The 16,374-nt window shown below is 39.9% G+C and overlaps 1 protein-coding gene across 1 annotated transcript; it reads right to left on the bottom strand.

Annotated features, from left to right (window-relative positions):
* Positions 1 to 1,500: 1,500 nt before the first annotated feature.
* LOC135073487 (DNA ligase 4-like) lies at positions 1,501 to 15,841 on the bottom strand. The gene is made up of 13 exons (XM_063967674.1): positions 14,260 to 15,841; positions 9,804 to 10,113; positions 9,475 to 9,650; positions 9,064 to 9,240; positions 8,742 to 8,937; positions 8,448 to 8,661; positions 8,189 to 8,315; positions 7,987 to 8,107; positions 5,921 to 6,111; positions 5,333 to 5,470; positions 4,788 to 5,049; positions 4,047 to 4,318; positions 1,501 to 3,455 (listed from the first exon to the last, which is right to left on the bottom strand). The coding sequence occupies exons 1-13, from the start codon at positions 15,727 to 15,729 to the stop codon at positions 3,126 to 3,128; spliced, it is 3,984 nt and encodes a 1,327-aa protein (XP_063823744.1). The 5' UTR covers positions 15,730 to 15,841; the 3' UTR covers positions 1,501 to 3,125.
* Positions 15,842 to 16,374: the final 533 nt, after the last annotated feature.

Below are 16,374 nucleotides of genomic sequence, written 5' to 3'. Positions count from 1 at the left end.
AACAGGGTTTCAAATTTAAACGTCCAGCGCCGGCGGTCGCTCCTCCCCAGCGGCGCTACCATTGGCCGAGAGCTTTGTGGGCGTTCCCGAAAGAAACGCAAGCCCCTGGTGGAATGATGTAAAGAAACTGTAAGTTTTATTTTTCTATTAGCAAAATGATACTTGATTACGTTGTTTGTCCTCTTGTTGTTTATGTATTTGTTTTGTAACGCCATTTAATTTATTTTATTGGGAAAAATAAGTAGGTAGGCACCTTTTTTTATCCACGAGGAAGCTCTTAGCCTGTATCTCACCTGGTGGTAAGTGATGATGGAATGGACTGGAATGGAATGGACCTGATGGTGGAAGCGAGCTTCACCCGGAATCCTCAACCACGGAGGAACTGGCTATCTTGCCTCTACATGGTGTTCGAGTGAATACGTGGCGGAAGTCGATTTAGATACATTAGATTACATAAAAATGACTTGGGTATAGGTTTGTACCTAAGAAGGAAGGCAGAAAATGCCATGGGACGGTCTAGCCAAAGTCTTTAACCAGCTGAAGTGAAACACGACCTAAAATTCTAGTTAGATAAATTCGTTAGGTGTCGTTAATACGAAATTCAATCAAATACTCGTAATATCATGGTTGTTATACAACTTATCGTGAGTTAGGGCAATATTAGTATCAAATCAATCAACAGGTAAGCGATATCCAATCTCGGTGGGCGATAGCCAATTAAGTCTTGGGTTTCACTCGCCACTGCCCAGCCCTCTCGGATTTTGTTCATATTTCATATTGTTTGTTACATCGTATTTGCTAGTTAGAAAGTATAATTATTTTGCCTTGCAATAATGGCTTTCTTATATGTATTTTGAATTTCCTAGAAGCATCACACAATTTTAGCCAACCCTTGTCTACAGAGCGACAGACTTGGCTACGCTTCAAAATATGCGTCTTTTCTTTTTTTTCTGTCAAACATGAAATATTTAATTTCAATATTAACGAATGAAATATGTTGTGTAGCACCTTATTGTCTATCTTCAGACAGAGTGCTTTATCGCACAATAACCGCTTATGATTCAAATCGCAAAGACCATTACCCCGTTCCGACTACGTACAGTTTAATTAAAGCAAGAACGTATTAACTTCTCATACAAGAAGTATGGTTGTTCTGGATGTGATTGTACTTGCGACGGGCATAAGGCGTGCTTTGGGCGGCTCTGGCGGGGGTCGGGTTTCACGCGGCTCCCATCAACACGAGCGCTCATGTCACGCATGGTTTTGATTCATTTTGCGCGTGAGTGCCACTGTTTGTGCAATATGAAACGTTAACAAACCATACACAACAATAATTACGTCAATTAAGTACTTACTAGATTGTTAATGAATTAAAATATTAAAAAATATCTATTCTTGGTCTCGTAGTTTAACGTTTAACTTCTGAATACGACTACAACAATTCCATGCTTATGTAACAACTTTACTAAATCGACGTCGTTGAAAAATGAAAAAACGATATATTTTTAATTATGTTTTAATTGAATACTTTTGATAAATACGATACATGCTGGTACATGGAATAGTAAATTGTTACAGTAATGTTATTATAACTATGTAGATTGTAGGAATGTTAAGTAAGTTATCAAAAAGTAATTAGATACAAACTGTTGCCTAGAGAGTAGGTAATAATAATGGCATCGTACACTCAACTACAAAGAAGTCAGGTTTCAAGATGTGGAACAGATTAAGAACCAGTCTTTGCAGACGAGGGACCCACTGAGATTGCACGCGGGGCACTAAGTCTCGTGGGATATTCGCGAAATCGGTTACAATTATAATATTAATACTGGTCAGATCTCACATTGAAATTTAAAGTACAAAACATTCTGGTTTGATCGTCGACGCTTACAGATCAACTACTTCATTGAAGTAGTTTCAGAGCGACGCTTACCGGCCAGCTCGTATAAACTTAATCAATAGATGGATGAATAATAAGTATGACTAGTATAAAACTATGGATATACGCTTAATTAATCAAAAGTTTATCGAATTACAGTACACATTCCTCCTCGGACACAAGCGGTTTAAGCTTCGGCCGAACCAACGCGTGCAGCTCGCGTCGGCGATGGCGATCACTGCGCGTGCGTAGATCGTCGCGATGACAGGACGCGTTGATGTGAACTCATCGCTACAAATTCATACACGACGTCGTGACATATTCGTATATAGGCTGCACGCTTTGGTTTGGCCGAACCTTTAGCGGCTTAAGTTTAGCCGCGAAACACTCGAGCCAGTTTTCCGATACAATGAAGGCTGTGAGTGTGCGTCTGAGTCTTTCGCGCGCGGTGCGTCGTCAGCACAACCGCGAACACGCGTCTTTATTAGTTTCTCGACTAATATAAAACTATGGATATATGCTTAATCAAAAGAGTTATGGAATAAATGAATATGAATATGAAAGATTATCGAATTACAGCACAAACTCATCGTGACTCAACCGCGAACACGCGTCTTTTAGTCATCTTGACTAGTATAAAACTATGGATATACGCTTAATCAAAATATTTTTGGAATAAATGAATATAAATATGTATAAAATATTATCGAATTACAGCACAAACTCATCCTCAGGCACAAGGGCCTTAGCCGCGAAGCAGGCTTCCAGCCAGTTCTCGGACACAATGGTCGCTGTGAGCTTGCGCTTTAGTCTCGCCACCTCAGCGCGCGGTGCATCAGCGGGTAATACTACGTGCGTGAGCGCGGGCGAGAGCACGAGTCTTTTAGCCTCTTGAGTCAAAGCAAGAGTCTTGACTAGTATAAAACTATGGATATACGCTTAATCAACATATTTTTGGAACAAATAAATATAAATATCTATAAAAGATTATCGAATTACAGCACAAACTCATCTTCAGGCACAAGCGCCTTAGCCGCAAAAGCAGGCTTCCAGCCAGTTCTCAGACACAATCGTGGCAGTGAGCTTGCGTTTTAGTCTCGCCACCTCAGCACGCGGCGCGTCAGCCGGCAGTACTACGTGCGTGAGCGCGGGCGAGAGCACGAGTCTTTTACTTTTGACTAGTATAAAACTATGGATATACGCTTTAAAAGATTTATGGAATAAATGAATATGAAAGATTATCGAATTACAGTATAAACTCATCCTCGGGCACGAGTGCTTTTGCCGCGAAGCAGGCTTCCAGCCAGTTCTCAGACACAATCGTGGCTGTAAGCTTGCGTTTTAGTCTCGCTACCTCAGCACGCGGCGCGTCAGCGGGTAATACTACGTGTGTAAGCGCGGGCGATAGCACGTCGGCGCGCGCGGCGCCACGCATGGCGGCTTGGGAGGCGCGCGCGCCGCTGCGGCACGCCACGTGCAGCGAGCAGGCGCGCAGGAACGAGTGCGGGTTGGTAGCGCCGAACAACTCGCGGTCCAGGCTCAGCATCTCGCGCTTGGTCAGGTAGATTTGCGGCTCCTGGACAATTGATGGCTATTTACTATCGCTTATTACAGGGACAACTTGATTAGACATAAGTTTACTAACGAAACCCTGGGCGATCTATCACTTACATACTTAAATGAAACAGCATAGTTTAGTACACAATATTGTAGTATTTTTTGTCTTGCCACGATCGACTGGACTAATATTCGCGATCGACCGGTTGGCCATCCCTGGCTTATTGCATATCCGTTGGACTGAAAGGGCAATTATGGAATTCTAGAGTTGGAGGACTGAAGCACGTCGGCAGTGAATTTCGCTTCATCGTCGACTACTTGTGACGACATACAAGTGCAGGGGTTCCCTAACTTTTTTGAAACGCATCCCCTTTCGATTATAAAAAATATCTGCGCCCCCCCCCATCCTCCAGTCCACAGTATTTATTAGTCGTGACGAGCAGTCTGAAATGTATTATCTCATCGTCGCAGGTTTTTTAATACTTAACTATACAGATGGCCCGCGCCCCCCTTTCAAGGTAGCGCCTCCCACTTTGGGAATTCCTGCTAGTGTATGTGATCTAAACTCCCAGAAAGACTAATCACAATTATTCACAAATACAAAACTCACATTTCTATCCATCTTCTCAAAGCATTTCCGCAAAGTAGCCTCATCTATCGGCTCGGTGTAGCTGTCGCCGAAGCAATCATAATCATTGCTCATAGCAAGTCTGGTCGCTTTCTTCATCGCGAGCGTTTCAAGCGGTGGCAGAATGCACGGCGAGTCCGAGCGCGGTAGAGATCGCAGCCAGGCCGTGGTGGTAACGTCCACTTCTTGGGATTTGATTATTTCGTTCTCCCTTCTTGTGATCCGGCCGACCACTGCGCACCAGGTGTCTGGACCTAGGTGGTCAAAAGTAAATAAAAAAAAACAATTTGATATTCTCTCCCACGAAGGTCAGATGGGATGTCACTACTGTTTCGATACCTACTACAAGTTACAACTACTTTCAGCTGGGGTTTCTCTTTGGTGGAAAATGGGACCTTATAGCCTGGTCTGTAAGCACGTAGAATTTTGTCCAATGACCCCAAGCTACTTATGTTGCTGTCGCGCTCGCGCGCTCACTGCGGGCCGCGCCCGTCGCACAGTCGCGACAGCAATATAATTACGCGCGAGCGATAAGGATGGGTAGCTAGGGGTCATTGGACAAAATTCTACGTGCTCACAGACCGGGCTTTACCAACAGACTTCTTAACTGAATTTTTATTACATTATAGACTCGCTACTTTTCAGTGATTTTTCGGATAAGACTATGGGAAAGGGCTTATGTGAAGTTATGTTATGTGGTCAGGTATATTTCATAAAACTTACCTATATTTGAAACGAAAGTCCCGCCGTGCGATTCTACAATATTCCTCAGTTCTAGTTTCTTGCAGTCGTCGTCGTCCGACAGGATGCACACTTTCCTGCCAAGCAGGGCCTTGGAGACCACCTCCACTGAGCTCGAAGGCGTGGTAACGAACTGGTCCGCCACCTTCACTGTTTTAGCGACGCGCTTTCTGAGGCTTCTTCCTTCGCCCATCGATTCCTTCCGCACTTGAGTTGAGCTCAGCTTCACAACTGGTCCTTTGTTCTGTATAAATTGATAATAGTCAAGAAATTGTGCTGCGGCTTCACCACTGTGAATTGCGGTCTGCCAAAGAAAGACCATTGCGCGACTTTATGTCGGTGTTTTTAACTTTTCATGCCCAAAAAACTTAACCGATTTAGATGAAATAATTAATAAGGTACAGATATAGTTTGAGAACCAAGAAAAAACAAAGGCTAGTTTTTATACCGGTTTCTGCAACACGCGCACGATAATGTTTCTGTGACAGATCGAAATAATAAAGACTGTAATGTAATAAGTAACATACCGAGACGAGTGCATTAAACTCTTCGAGGGTCATGACGTCACGGACGGGCTTGTCGTCGCGGATCTTGACGACGCGCGGGAAGCGCAGCGTGTAGTCGGTGCCGAAGCCCACGCTTTGGATCAATTCGGTGGCGCGAACCTGGTAAATTATAGTATTTATGTAAAATTTTACAAATTGCTATTATTTAAAAAACAGAATTTAGGTACAGTCAGCGTTAAAGAGTTCGTGACACCTAAAGTGGCCAGAAAGTTGACAACACAACCTCATTCCAATGAGGGTTTTCGCGAATGAAAGATCCGCTAGATGGCGGGACGTGGATGTGGGGTCTGACTGCTGCGTGATTGGTGGATTTTGACATATCTGTCAATGTCATGTCAAAAATAACCAATCATGCAGCATTTGGACCTCGCGTCTACGTATTGCCATCTGGCGGATTTTTCATTCGTGAAAACCCTCATTATAACAAAGTCGTGTTGCGAACTTTTTGGCTACTTCGGGTGTCACGCACGAGCTATTTGACGCTGACTGTACGCAGGTACCTACATCTACTATTTACAACAATTTTCACGATAAAAGAACTATACCTACCTGTAATACTGTGGAATGTTCCGGCATCACCCAGAAGTCTGGCTTCTCCTTGTTGAAGTCGAGCTCGGGCGGCGGCGGCGCGTCGGCGGCCGGCACCCAGCGCCGCTCCAACGCCACGCACAGCCGCTCGCGCTCGTCGAACGACAGCCCGGTGGCCACGCGGCCCACCGACACCCAGCGCGGGGCATCGGCTACGTAACAATACCAGGATTATATGCCACGCCCGAGACAAGCAGGCATTACTATCAATGACATCGTTTACAAGTCTAAAGATGAATAATTCATTTGTCTTTAGCGGGCACGGGCACCCAGCGCCGCTCCAGCGCCACGCACAGCCGCTCGCGCTCGTCGAACGACAGCCCGGTTGCCACGCGGCCCACTGACACCCAGCGCGGGGCATCGGCTACGTAACAATACCAGTGGGCTTAGTGTGAGTTTACATCAAACGTCGTCACTAGCGAGCGAGCCACAGTGTTTTATTTTGGCTTAGAAGCGGACATCCCTGTTTTATTAATTCAATCGTTAGATAGGCAAGTAATATTTTCAGGTATTTTAGATAATTATATCATGCATCAATATAAAGTAAATATAGCTGCCAATTTTCTAGGACAACGGAGAAAAAAATGTTTTCTGAAAATCATAAATTATTAAATAATTCCTAAATTACTGCAGCAATAACCATTTATTTTTGCATAAAGGTAGACGTTATAGTGGTAGGTAAATTTATTTACAAAATTCTGACTTAATGTGTTTTTTTTAGAAAATATGCTTCTAAAACTGTTTTTTTTTATAAAATCACAAAATCAAATATTTCTTCGAAACTAAACAAATACAACTACTAGTTCCTTCATCAATTTTATACATAATAGTAAAATCTCACGATTGAATTAATAAAACAGGGATGTCCGCTTCTAACGCAAAATAAAAGACTGTGCGAGCGCGTTAAAAATATAAATTAAGATTTTACTTCTTGAAAGTTTCCGCTAGGGGCGCTGTACAATCCGTCATACATTTAATGTCACTTTCGCCAGGCCTGGCTCACTCCGCGCGGTACATCCGATAATTACCTACAACGAAGCGCCCCGCCGCCGGCGGGTATTATATCAGTCGAGTGTCACGCGCGCGCTCGTCAGGACGCTGGCGTGCATTGTAGTATGATTATAATTCTATGATCGAAGTATTATTTAAAAATGGACATAAAGAGAAAGAAATATTGTGCGGCGTTCGGGTGTTTAAATTCGAAAAGTAATCTACCGGATTTGTCTTTTTTTTTGCGCTTCCCAAAGATGCTGAAAGGTATGTTATATAATCAATAATTCTTAGGATAGTATAGGAACCTAACCTACTATGACTACTGCTCCGAATGCGTTCGTTCGTTTCAGCCAAATGACGTCCACTGCTGGACAAAGGCCTCTCCCAAGGTTTTCCATAATGAATGCATACTTACATACATACGTACCTCATTACAAATAAGTAGATTAATTATTTTTTCACTAGACAGCAACCCTAACAACGTAAGAAGAGTTCAGAGGCACGCGATAGAAAGAGACAAAACTTGTAGGTGAATAAAATTGTAGGTACGTAGTGCTGTGCGAGCTGAATTCCACTGTATCGCGTCGTAGCAAGACTCGCATTTATTTAAATCGTCTTGCGGAGTAATCCTTCTGTACCTGTACTATTACTTATTCTGTGCTTTCGCAGTCGACATCGAATGCGTTTGACGTAAACTCACACTACGCCGCGGATTATTAGCGACGCCCGAGACAAGATATTTACAAATACATCCTTCTTACAAATTCAAAGATAAATTATCCATTTTTAGTTTTCATGAATCCGACTTCTACAATCCAATGCGATGGTTAACACTTCATGATCGAATCTAACTTGTACTTAGCTGGTTTGGTATTGAAATCGAATCTTTCATAATTTCATATAAAATAACATTTTAAAAAGACAGCCCGCCACGCGGCCCACCGACACCCAGTATTTGGCGTCGCCTGATAACAACTGATCCCCTCGTAAATATGAAACAAGATTTGTAACAAAAAAAAACCAAGAAATCTTACCTCCTCCTGTGACGTCGAGGCAAGCAACATGGAAGCTCTTGGCTCGACCTTGTTTCTTATTTTCAGCTTCGTCAGCTCCAATTATTACGAGGTCGAGATCGTCCATAGTTCCTTCAGTATACTAAAAAGGAGATTCCATAAAAATGGTGATAATATTTGTAAATTACAAAATATTACGTAGTTTTAATGTATGTATAAACACCTCCGGTTTCACTTTGTACCACCCAGCGTTTCGTCGACTAGGCAGGTAGTATGATTCCACATCTTTCACCACGATCCCTTCATCTTGATTCTCTATAGCTTCATTTAGCTTGTTCAATACATCGGTGCTGCAAAGATAATAACGTTTGTTAACCTATACAGACAGGGCAACTCAAAAACCCATATGTAAAATTAAAATTGCTTCTGTCATAGCTTGGGCCATGGCCATGTTTTATACTTATCTACTGAACAACAACTACCTATCTTTGACAGTTTCTCTCCGGCTGTGCTGGATAACTCCCGTTACATCGGTGAACATGGAGTCTAGGATCTCCAGTCTTTCCTTGAGTGGTACTCCTCCTCTTTCTGCGGATCCCACTAACGCTTTGCCATTGTAATATAAGACGTCAAAAGCACAAAAACAAGGCCGGAACACTGATCTGACTGTTATCTTTTTGACATCAAATGATATACCTGAAAAAACGGAAGGTTGTTTAATAACTATTCAAGTTACAGCAAAAGAACATAGATAAATGTTTTTAGACTTGACGCACCCTTAGAACTATAATAATGATTCGCTTTGTGCCATCCCATCATCTCCCCATCAATAATGAAACTCTCCACCTCCGGGTTAAAACAGTCCTTGAGGAATGGTGTCAGTAGGCCAGACTCGTATGTCTTACCGTAGTTATCAGAATACTTGTGGCCTTTTCTTGAAAAATACTCAAATATCCCGTTTTCCATATGAATCTAAATGTAATGAACAAATTAGTTAAAATTATTCAACGGTTACAATTTATTTAAATTGGTACAGACATGGACCTATAAAAAATATAGGTCCATGGGTACAGAAGAACGAACAAAGTAGGTAAGTACCTGAAATCTTTCCCCGTCAAACTTATTTTCCACAATATAAGTTGTGCTATCAAAAAAGAGTTGTCGATGGATCTCCGTGACGTCCAATCTTTCGGAGAGCATAGGACTAATCGCATAAAACATTTTAACACCCATTTCTAAAGGACGTATGTCTCCATCTTCTAATTCTTCGCACACCTAGAAAATATTCACGGTATTTACTTTATGTAGGTACCTAAGTAAGTAATAAAATAATGCTGGATTAAATAAGGCGCGGATCCACGATGGGCATGCCGACAAACTTGTGACAGGGTCTAAGTTTATTCAAATCGATAGGCTGGATGATATTCGCAATTTTTGTAAGCAAGAAAACTAACATTTTACAGGTTTTACACAATGATTTCACAAAATATTAAAATATAAAATTATTACCTTAGAAATGCTATTGCAAGTCTCAAAATATTCAGGAGCATCCGGGTGAAAGGCAGCCAAAATACGTTTCGTTTCAATACCAAGTTTCAAATCCTTGAGGATAAGTCTCAAAAACCATTTTAACTGTTCAGGTGTTAAATGCCTAATAGCATATCCAAATGCTTCATTTAGAACCCCTGTAAATAAAACCATTTATTTTGATACTTACCCAGATTCGATTAGGTAAGTAAGTAGGTACATTATCCAGTAGGTATACCTACCTAAAGTACCTACTCTATCTACTTATACAATATAGTTTAAGCACCACAGAATAATTATTTTCTACTCACGTGCTTTGTTTCCAACTTCAGCTGTGGCAATTTTATCCAGTATTGTGTTGATATCCTCCACAGTAAGATCGCCTTTGTTTTTACCAAGAATTCCTTTTAGAGCGTAATATGCCACACCAGCAAAATCGCTATCCTGAGTATTACTTACTGATCTAAAGTTAATTAATCTTTTAGCGGCTGGCGACTGCTTGCTTAGAGACAACACTCTGACGAGTAATTGGGCAAGTTTAGTCTCTTTCATATTATATGGACTTCTTTCTCTTTCATATTTAGGCAATAACAACCTCAAAATCGGATACAAATTTGTATTCTGAAAAAATATAGGTACTTACTTACTTTAATTTTAATAAGAGGCGTAAGTACTTAGTGTAGTTTATTTGCGTGAAAAATTATTCATAAAAATTAGACATAATAGCGATCTTGCTATGACGCCTTTCTCGCTCATCATGTTCAGGAAGAAAAGCTCATCCTTACATAAATACCCCTACTACAAACAATATTTCATGCACAAAATATCTTGCGATGATGCGTTCAGCGCCAGAGAAGATAATATGAAGTGCACTCGACGGCACCAAATCGTTTGCTTTAGTTCGCGACAGTTGCGCGATTTATTTTTGTTCGTACCTAATATTAAAGGTCTTATCGTTCGTTTCAGCCAAATGACGTCCACTGCTGGACAAAGGCCTCCTCCAAGGTTTTCCACAATGCACGGTCCTGCGCTGCCCGCATCCAGACTCTTCCCGCGACCTTTACCAGATCCTACCTGCACACGCTACGTCTTCCAGCCCGTGGTCGCCACTCGAGAACTTCTCTGCCCCAAAAGGTCTTATACTACTCCAGTATTGAACATGGTGGTTACCAGCACAATTTTGCGTTTCCTGTGGTCCTACTTCTTAGATTTACTGGTATTATCACGGGTAATTTAGTTTTTCGGTTATTTTCTACTTGAAAGTTACGACTTTAACTATTAATTTAAAAGTTTAGTGCCCGTTTTCACCATCAATCCCTAATTTTTAAGTGACCCCTAATACCTAATTATTTGGGTGAAGTGTTAATGCACAGTAGTTTTTGAGTGATGAGGGGTCTAAAGTGGCTCCAAGTGGTTCGTCTAAATATACGCACGGTGCAGTCCCCGCGCTGGAACTCTGCTTATCACGCTCCCGCATGTCTAAAATGTTTGCTCAGTGTTGATTTAGTCGATTTTCTCATGATGATTAAAATTTCCAATATTACAGACCTTCTAAAGCAGTTGCCTAGAAAACTATACAAGATATAGAAAAACTTGACTATTTCACCTGTAGCAAATTTAATAAGCTTTTTTTGGTTCATAGTAGTCATGTCACTAGGACGCATATTTTCAAACGGAAAAATGGTACTTTCAAACCACCTCTTCCCGCCGGATAAGGGCGGGGACTTATGAAACTTAAAAATAAATAGTGCACACTTAGATTAATAAAATCTAAGAGTGCACATTAGGGGGCGTCCATAAATTACGTGAGACATTTAGGGGGGGGAGGGGGTCAACGAAAACCTCACTAAATCTCACGTGGGGGAGAGGGGGGGTCTCGGAAAATATCACGTAATTTTTCCCGCAAGAAATAGAGTAAAACTGGGTTATTGAAGAAGAAAAAAAATTTTTTTTATGATGATAATGACAATTTATTCTAAACCGCCTAATCAAATTAAACGAAAAATGCCTCCATCTGCATTTGTGAACACTAAAGATGCAGAATAAATGTCGAAATTAAGAAAATTCTAAATTAAAAAAAAACGTCATCGGCATCGCTATTGCGTAAAAAATTGGCCAGGTTTGTAGTGTAGGGTTCCGTAGTTGTCTGTCGTTACCACAACATATTTCAGAAGCAAGCAATCACTTCATCTAAAGTCACTTTTCATATTTTCTTCTAAGGAATTTTTACTGGTTAAGAAATTGTATAATACACTAGCTTATTTTACGGAACCCTGTTTTTTTCCAAAATTAAATTTAGCCTATGTTACTCGTGGATAATGTAGCTTTCGAAGGGTGAAAGAATTTTTAAAAACAGTCCAGTAGTTTTTGAGCCTATTCATTACAACCAAACAAACAAACAAACAAAGTTTTCCTCTTTATAATATTAGTGTAGATGAGTCAAATGACTATTACTCTTAAACTAAGTAATGTATCTTAACCGTTATAGTTTTCCTTGAAAAAATTCATCCCCACTTTACATGCAGGGGAGCCATACCTAGAAATTTTTATTTTCTTCAAAATTTTATTTTACCGTTTTGTCGGCGTGATTAATATACATACCTTCACAAAATTACAGCTCCCTAGTGCCAATAGTTTCCAAGCGAAACCTCGGACAGACAGACATACATATCGAAACTATTGGGGTTCCTTGTCAGGACTACGGAACCCTAAAAATAGCATTACATACGTATGAAAATAGTATGTATTCGTAGTTAAAGTAACCAAATCGAATCGGCGTAGTGTGCGCACTCCCATACATGCCCATACTGATCAACTGCCCGACTAAACTATCGGCCGACGAAAAACCAACGGTGTGCGCCTACTCTTAACTTGACTTTTAGTACATTTTTTAACTATTAGTTTACATTTTATTAATATTTAACCATTAGTAGCAAAATTTAACAATTAGTTATTTTAACTATGAATCAAAAAACTGGTCCTAGGTTGAAGCAATTGCTTGTCTTACTAAACGACGGGAAGCTACGGAACCCCGCACTGCCCGTGGCACGACACGACGACTGATTTTTTCATATAAATCTAATAGACTCGAAGCATAGACATTGCAAAATAGGCATTTTACTAAATATCACGTGAGATTAGGGGGGTGGGGGAGGGGGTCAGGCAAAATCTCACCAAATCTCACCAAGGGGGGCGGGGGGGTTGAAAAATGGCCAAAATTGTCTCACGTAATTTATGGACGCCCCCTTACGACTTTACTGAATACCTACCTACTCGAAGATTCAAATAACTGGTGACAACATCATTGTCTGTAATTTCCTAAACAATCCGCAATCCCTTTTTCTAATAGAAATGTAAAATCAGTTGTATTCAGCAGTACTCACCTTATTGTCTTCTGATGCTGCTACTTTACATTTAAAGTTATTGAAGAAAATTTCCAAAGTTTTAAATTGCTCATTCCTTACACCTGTCTTGCTGGTATAATTTTTTTGGTTTTTCTTGATAGTATCAATTTGATCAAGAATAGCACATAACTCTTCAAATGTAACGGAATTTGCAGGAATGGTTTCACTAGATTCCATTTTGGATAGTATTCCTAAAACAAATAATTAAGAATGTGATTTCATTTGACTTATTAAGATCTACCTACTTATACCATGTTTTATGCAAAGAAACAATTATTCTATTCTATTTTATAATCATGGTTAGCAAGTTTAATTAGCCCGGCGGCGGTCTTGGGTTCGATTCTCAAGTGGGAATCACTAATATTAAAAATAAAACAAAATTTATAACACACTCTATTTATTCCCTATCCTAAATCACAAGATATTCAGTAAGATACTTATTAGCCATCTGTGGAGAGTGACCTTTATATAACAGATACAAATTGAATGCTGTCTCTCTAGTTAAGTTCATAACACCATGTTGATTACAGACTGCAACTGGACTACTCTTTAATGCTTTTTCATAGTATGTTATAGCTAAATTATTGATACTCAGCATTTGATATGCTCTTCCAAGATTATAATAGCTTTCTTGATCACATTTCCTAAGATTACGATATGTTAGAATATAATGAATTCCTTGGAGAATAAGGTTGTGATGCTTGTCCACAGTTTTTTGAGCTGCCATAAGTAGACTTGTAATGCCAACTAATAATGCTGATATTGAGTCTCGGCACTGCTCATTATATTCTAGAAAATATTTCAATGCAACAAGATACCTGCCAGAAGTCAGAAAATTATTGCCCAAAAATAGATTTTTTACAATGAAATTTTCTTTCTGAAATAATCTGGAAAGAAATTTAACTTGTGAAGTTTCGTCTGTAGAATTCATAACAAGGCTTAGTAAATTCCAAGTTCTAGGACCTGGATACTTTTGTGCAAATTCTCGTGTTAGTCTCAAAGCATTATGATAGTCATTACTTATGAGGCATGCTTGTTGACACAGGAATTCCAGCTCCGAACGGTATGCTGAGAGAGCTTTTGACATAACAGCCCCAAAAGTTAATCTTTGCATAGTAAAATACTGTTTATTCTTGAGTGCAATAGTAAGTAGCTCCCTAAAAAATTCCCATTCTTCCTGTGGAGTAAACTTAAATTTTTCATCTTCATCAAAATGAATATCATTTTCATGAAAAGGATTTTCTCCTCGTACTTTGCGAAAATTATGAATATGATCAATGCCTCCTTTAAGTTTGAAGGCAATTCTTAATTCTTCTTGATGTCTGTATCTTACAAAAGTTTTTGAAAGCAAAGCCTCTCCTACTTCTAAGTATTTAAGTAAGCGGTTATACTTTTTTAATGCCAAACATTGTTCATAAAGCAAGCTAGCACTGACAATGTATCTGTAATCTTGTTGCAAAATATTCAGTGCTTCATCAATTTTTCCCTTTTTCTCTAAAATGGTAAATAATTTTCGACGGGCATCTGGATGCTGAGGAACATGCTTTAGAACTTTATAATATGATTCAATGGCATCATCCTCTCTTCCTAAGTTATGAAGACATTCAGCATGTTTAAGCCAAACAGCGCCAAGATCGAAACTATTATTTTTAACTAAAGGATCCAATAGTTTCATAGCTAACTCATGGTAGCCAGCAGAAGATAGAGCTTCCTCTATATCCATGTATAAATCACCAGCCTTTTCCACATCATTAGATAAAAAATCTTGTAAAAGGGTTTGAACTAAATTAATAGACCCTAAATGTATGAAACAAACTAGTAATTTGCTTTTCAAATCAATATGCAAGTTTTCTGGAATAGAACAGTTCAAGTAATTTGTGTGTTCTTCAATTGCACCATTATCAGAATTTTTTACAGTTTGTATTTCAGCTTCAATCTCCACACCAACATTAGCTACAAATATATCTAAGCATGTTTGATATTGTTTTCGTGATATTAGCAGCTCCAAAAGTATATTCAAATCTTCGTGGGTAAAGAGAGAGGAGCATTTTTTGTATGCAGCACCCATAACTTCAAGAGATCTCTCAACCTCATTGCTATTGTGGTACAAAGTTGCAGCCATTTTAGCATACTTCATGATCACTTCTCCTTCACTTGCAGGCAGAGATGTCACTATTTTGTGATAGCATTTGACACGGCTGACATTCATGGTATGCACAGGGTACTTCATATCTTCCAAAATAGATAAAACTTCAAGCCTTTTCAAATGAATGTCTAAATTATGAGGATCAGCTCTGACTGCTTGAGTGTAGCACAGCATTTCTTGCCTGGTGTCATTTTTTTGATTGGAAATGTTTGCCAGTCTCAACCACTCATTAGCATCTGATGGACGGAGATGTGCAGCTAACAATGAAAACTGAAGTGATTTTTCAGCATCATGCTCATATATTTGTGCAAGTGTTTGATATGGTTCTGGAGCCGTAGGCACTTGTTTAATAATTTCATGACACATTTTCTCTGCCATTTCCTTGTCACCTCTTACAAATCTTAAATTGGCTTCACCCATCAAACCCATCAGAGCTGGTGATAGTCGTGTGCACTTACGACGCCGAAGTGTACCCTTTTCCATAAAATGAGCAGAAGGCGATAAACGATCCTCGTCGCTTGGTTTACTTGTATCATCATTATCCTCTTCATCCTCAACATCATACCACTCGCTTGAATATTCGGCAAATGACATTTCACCATTTAGAAATTTGCTAGTTAAATCTTTCTCAGGATTGATATCGATTTCCATATCCATTGAAGAAGACCCAGGTAATGCTAAATCCATTTTACAATGCTTTAGAGACACAAGACTATTTAAATAGGGAGTACGTCGTACTTACAGTTTATGTCTCATTCGCCAACACCATATATTCTGAGGTTACTGCTTACATAAAACACAGATTAGAGAGTATGTCTAAAGACATAAAACACAAATTGTTGGACCATTTATCAATCAAAACAATCAGCCAGCAGCAGTCGATCCACAGAAAAACCGGGCACACGGGGCGCAAGTACCGGGCGAGCGCGACGCGAAGACTTTTTTGTGACAGTAGAATGACAGTTGACATGTGGTTGACATTTTTTAAAAAAAAAAGACTTTTTTTAAACGGTATTAAACAGTACTGTACCGTTATTCGAAGCCTTTATAATGAGAGTAGTGTCTGTCTTTTCCTGTTTGAGTACTAGTTTTGACGTATAATCTGCCCACGTGACTTCCGCTCCGGTCCCCCACCGCCTAAGCACGCCTCAATTAACGACACTAGCGCCACCAACGGTAGCTCGAAACTAGGTTTCGATATTCTCGCCATTGGTGTTTTAGTTCCCGTTCGAGACGGTCGTAGAATTAGCTCCGCTAGTTCGCGACCCATCTCACAGGTACTAGTCGTGACGTGATTCAGGTAAAATATTACCATCATAATGTAAGTACTTC

Source organism: Ostrinia nubilalis, chromosome 1 (genome assembly GCF_963855985.1).
Source record: "Ostrinia nubilalis chromosome 1, ilOstNubi1.1, whole genome shotgun sequence".
Classification (NCBI taxonomy): Eukaryota; Metazoa; Arthropoda; class Insecta; order Lepidoptera; family Crambidae; genus Ostrinia; species Ostrinia nubilalis.
This window is presented reverse-complemented; position numbering and strand designations above follow the sequence as displayed.

Coding starts and splice junctions, on each gene's coding strand:
- LOC135073487 (XM_063967674.1), bottom strand. CDS start 15,729: ATGGATTTAGCATTACCTGGGTCTTCTTCAATGGATATGGAAATCGAT. Junction 8,938..9,063: donor TTGACGGGGAAAGATTTCAG/GTACTTACCTAC, acceptor CATTACATTTAG/ATTCATATGGAAAACGGGAT. Junction 8,662..8,741: donor TCATTATTATAGTTCTAAGG/GTGCGTCAAGTC, acceptor CCGTTTTTTCAG/GTATATCATTTGATGTCAAA.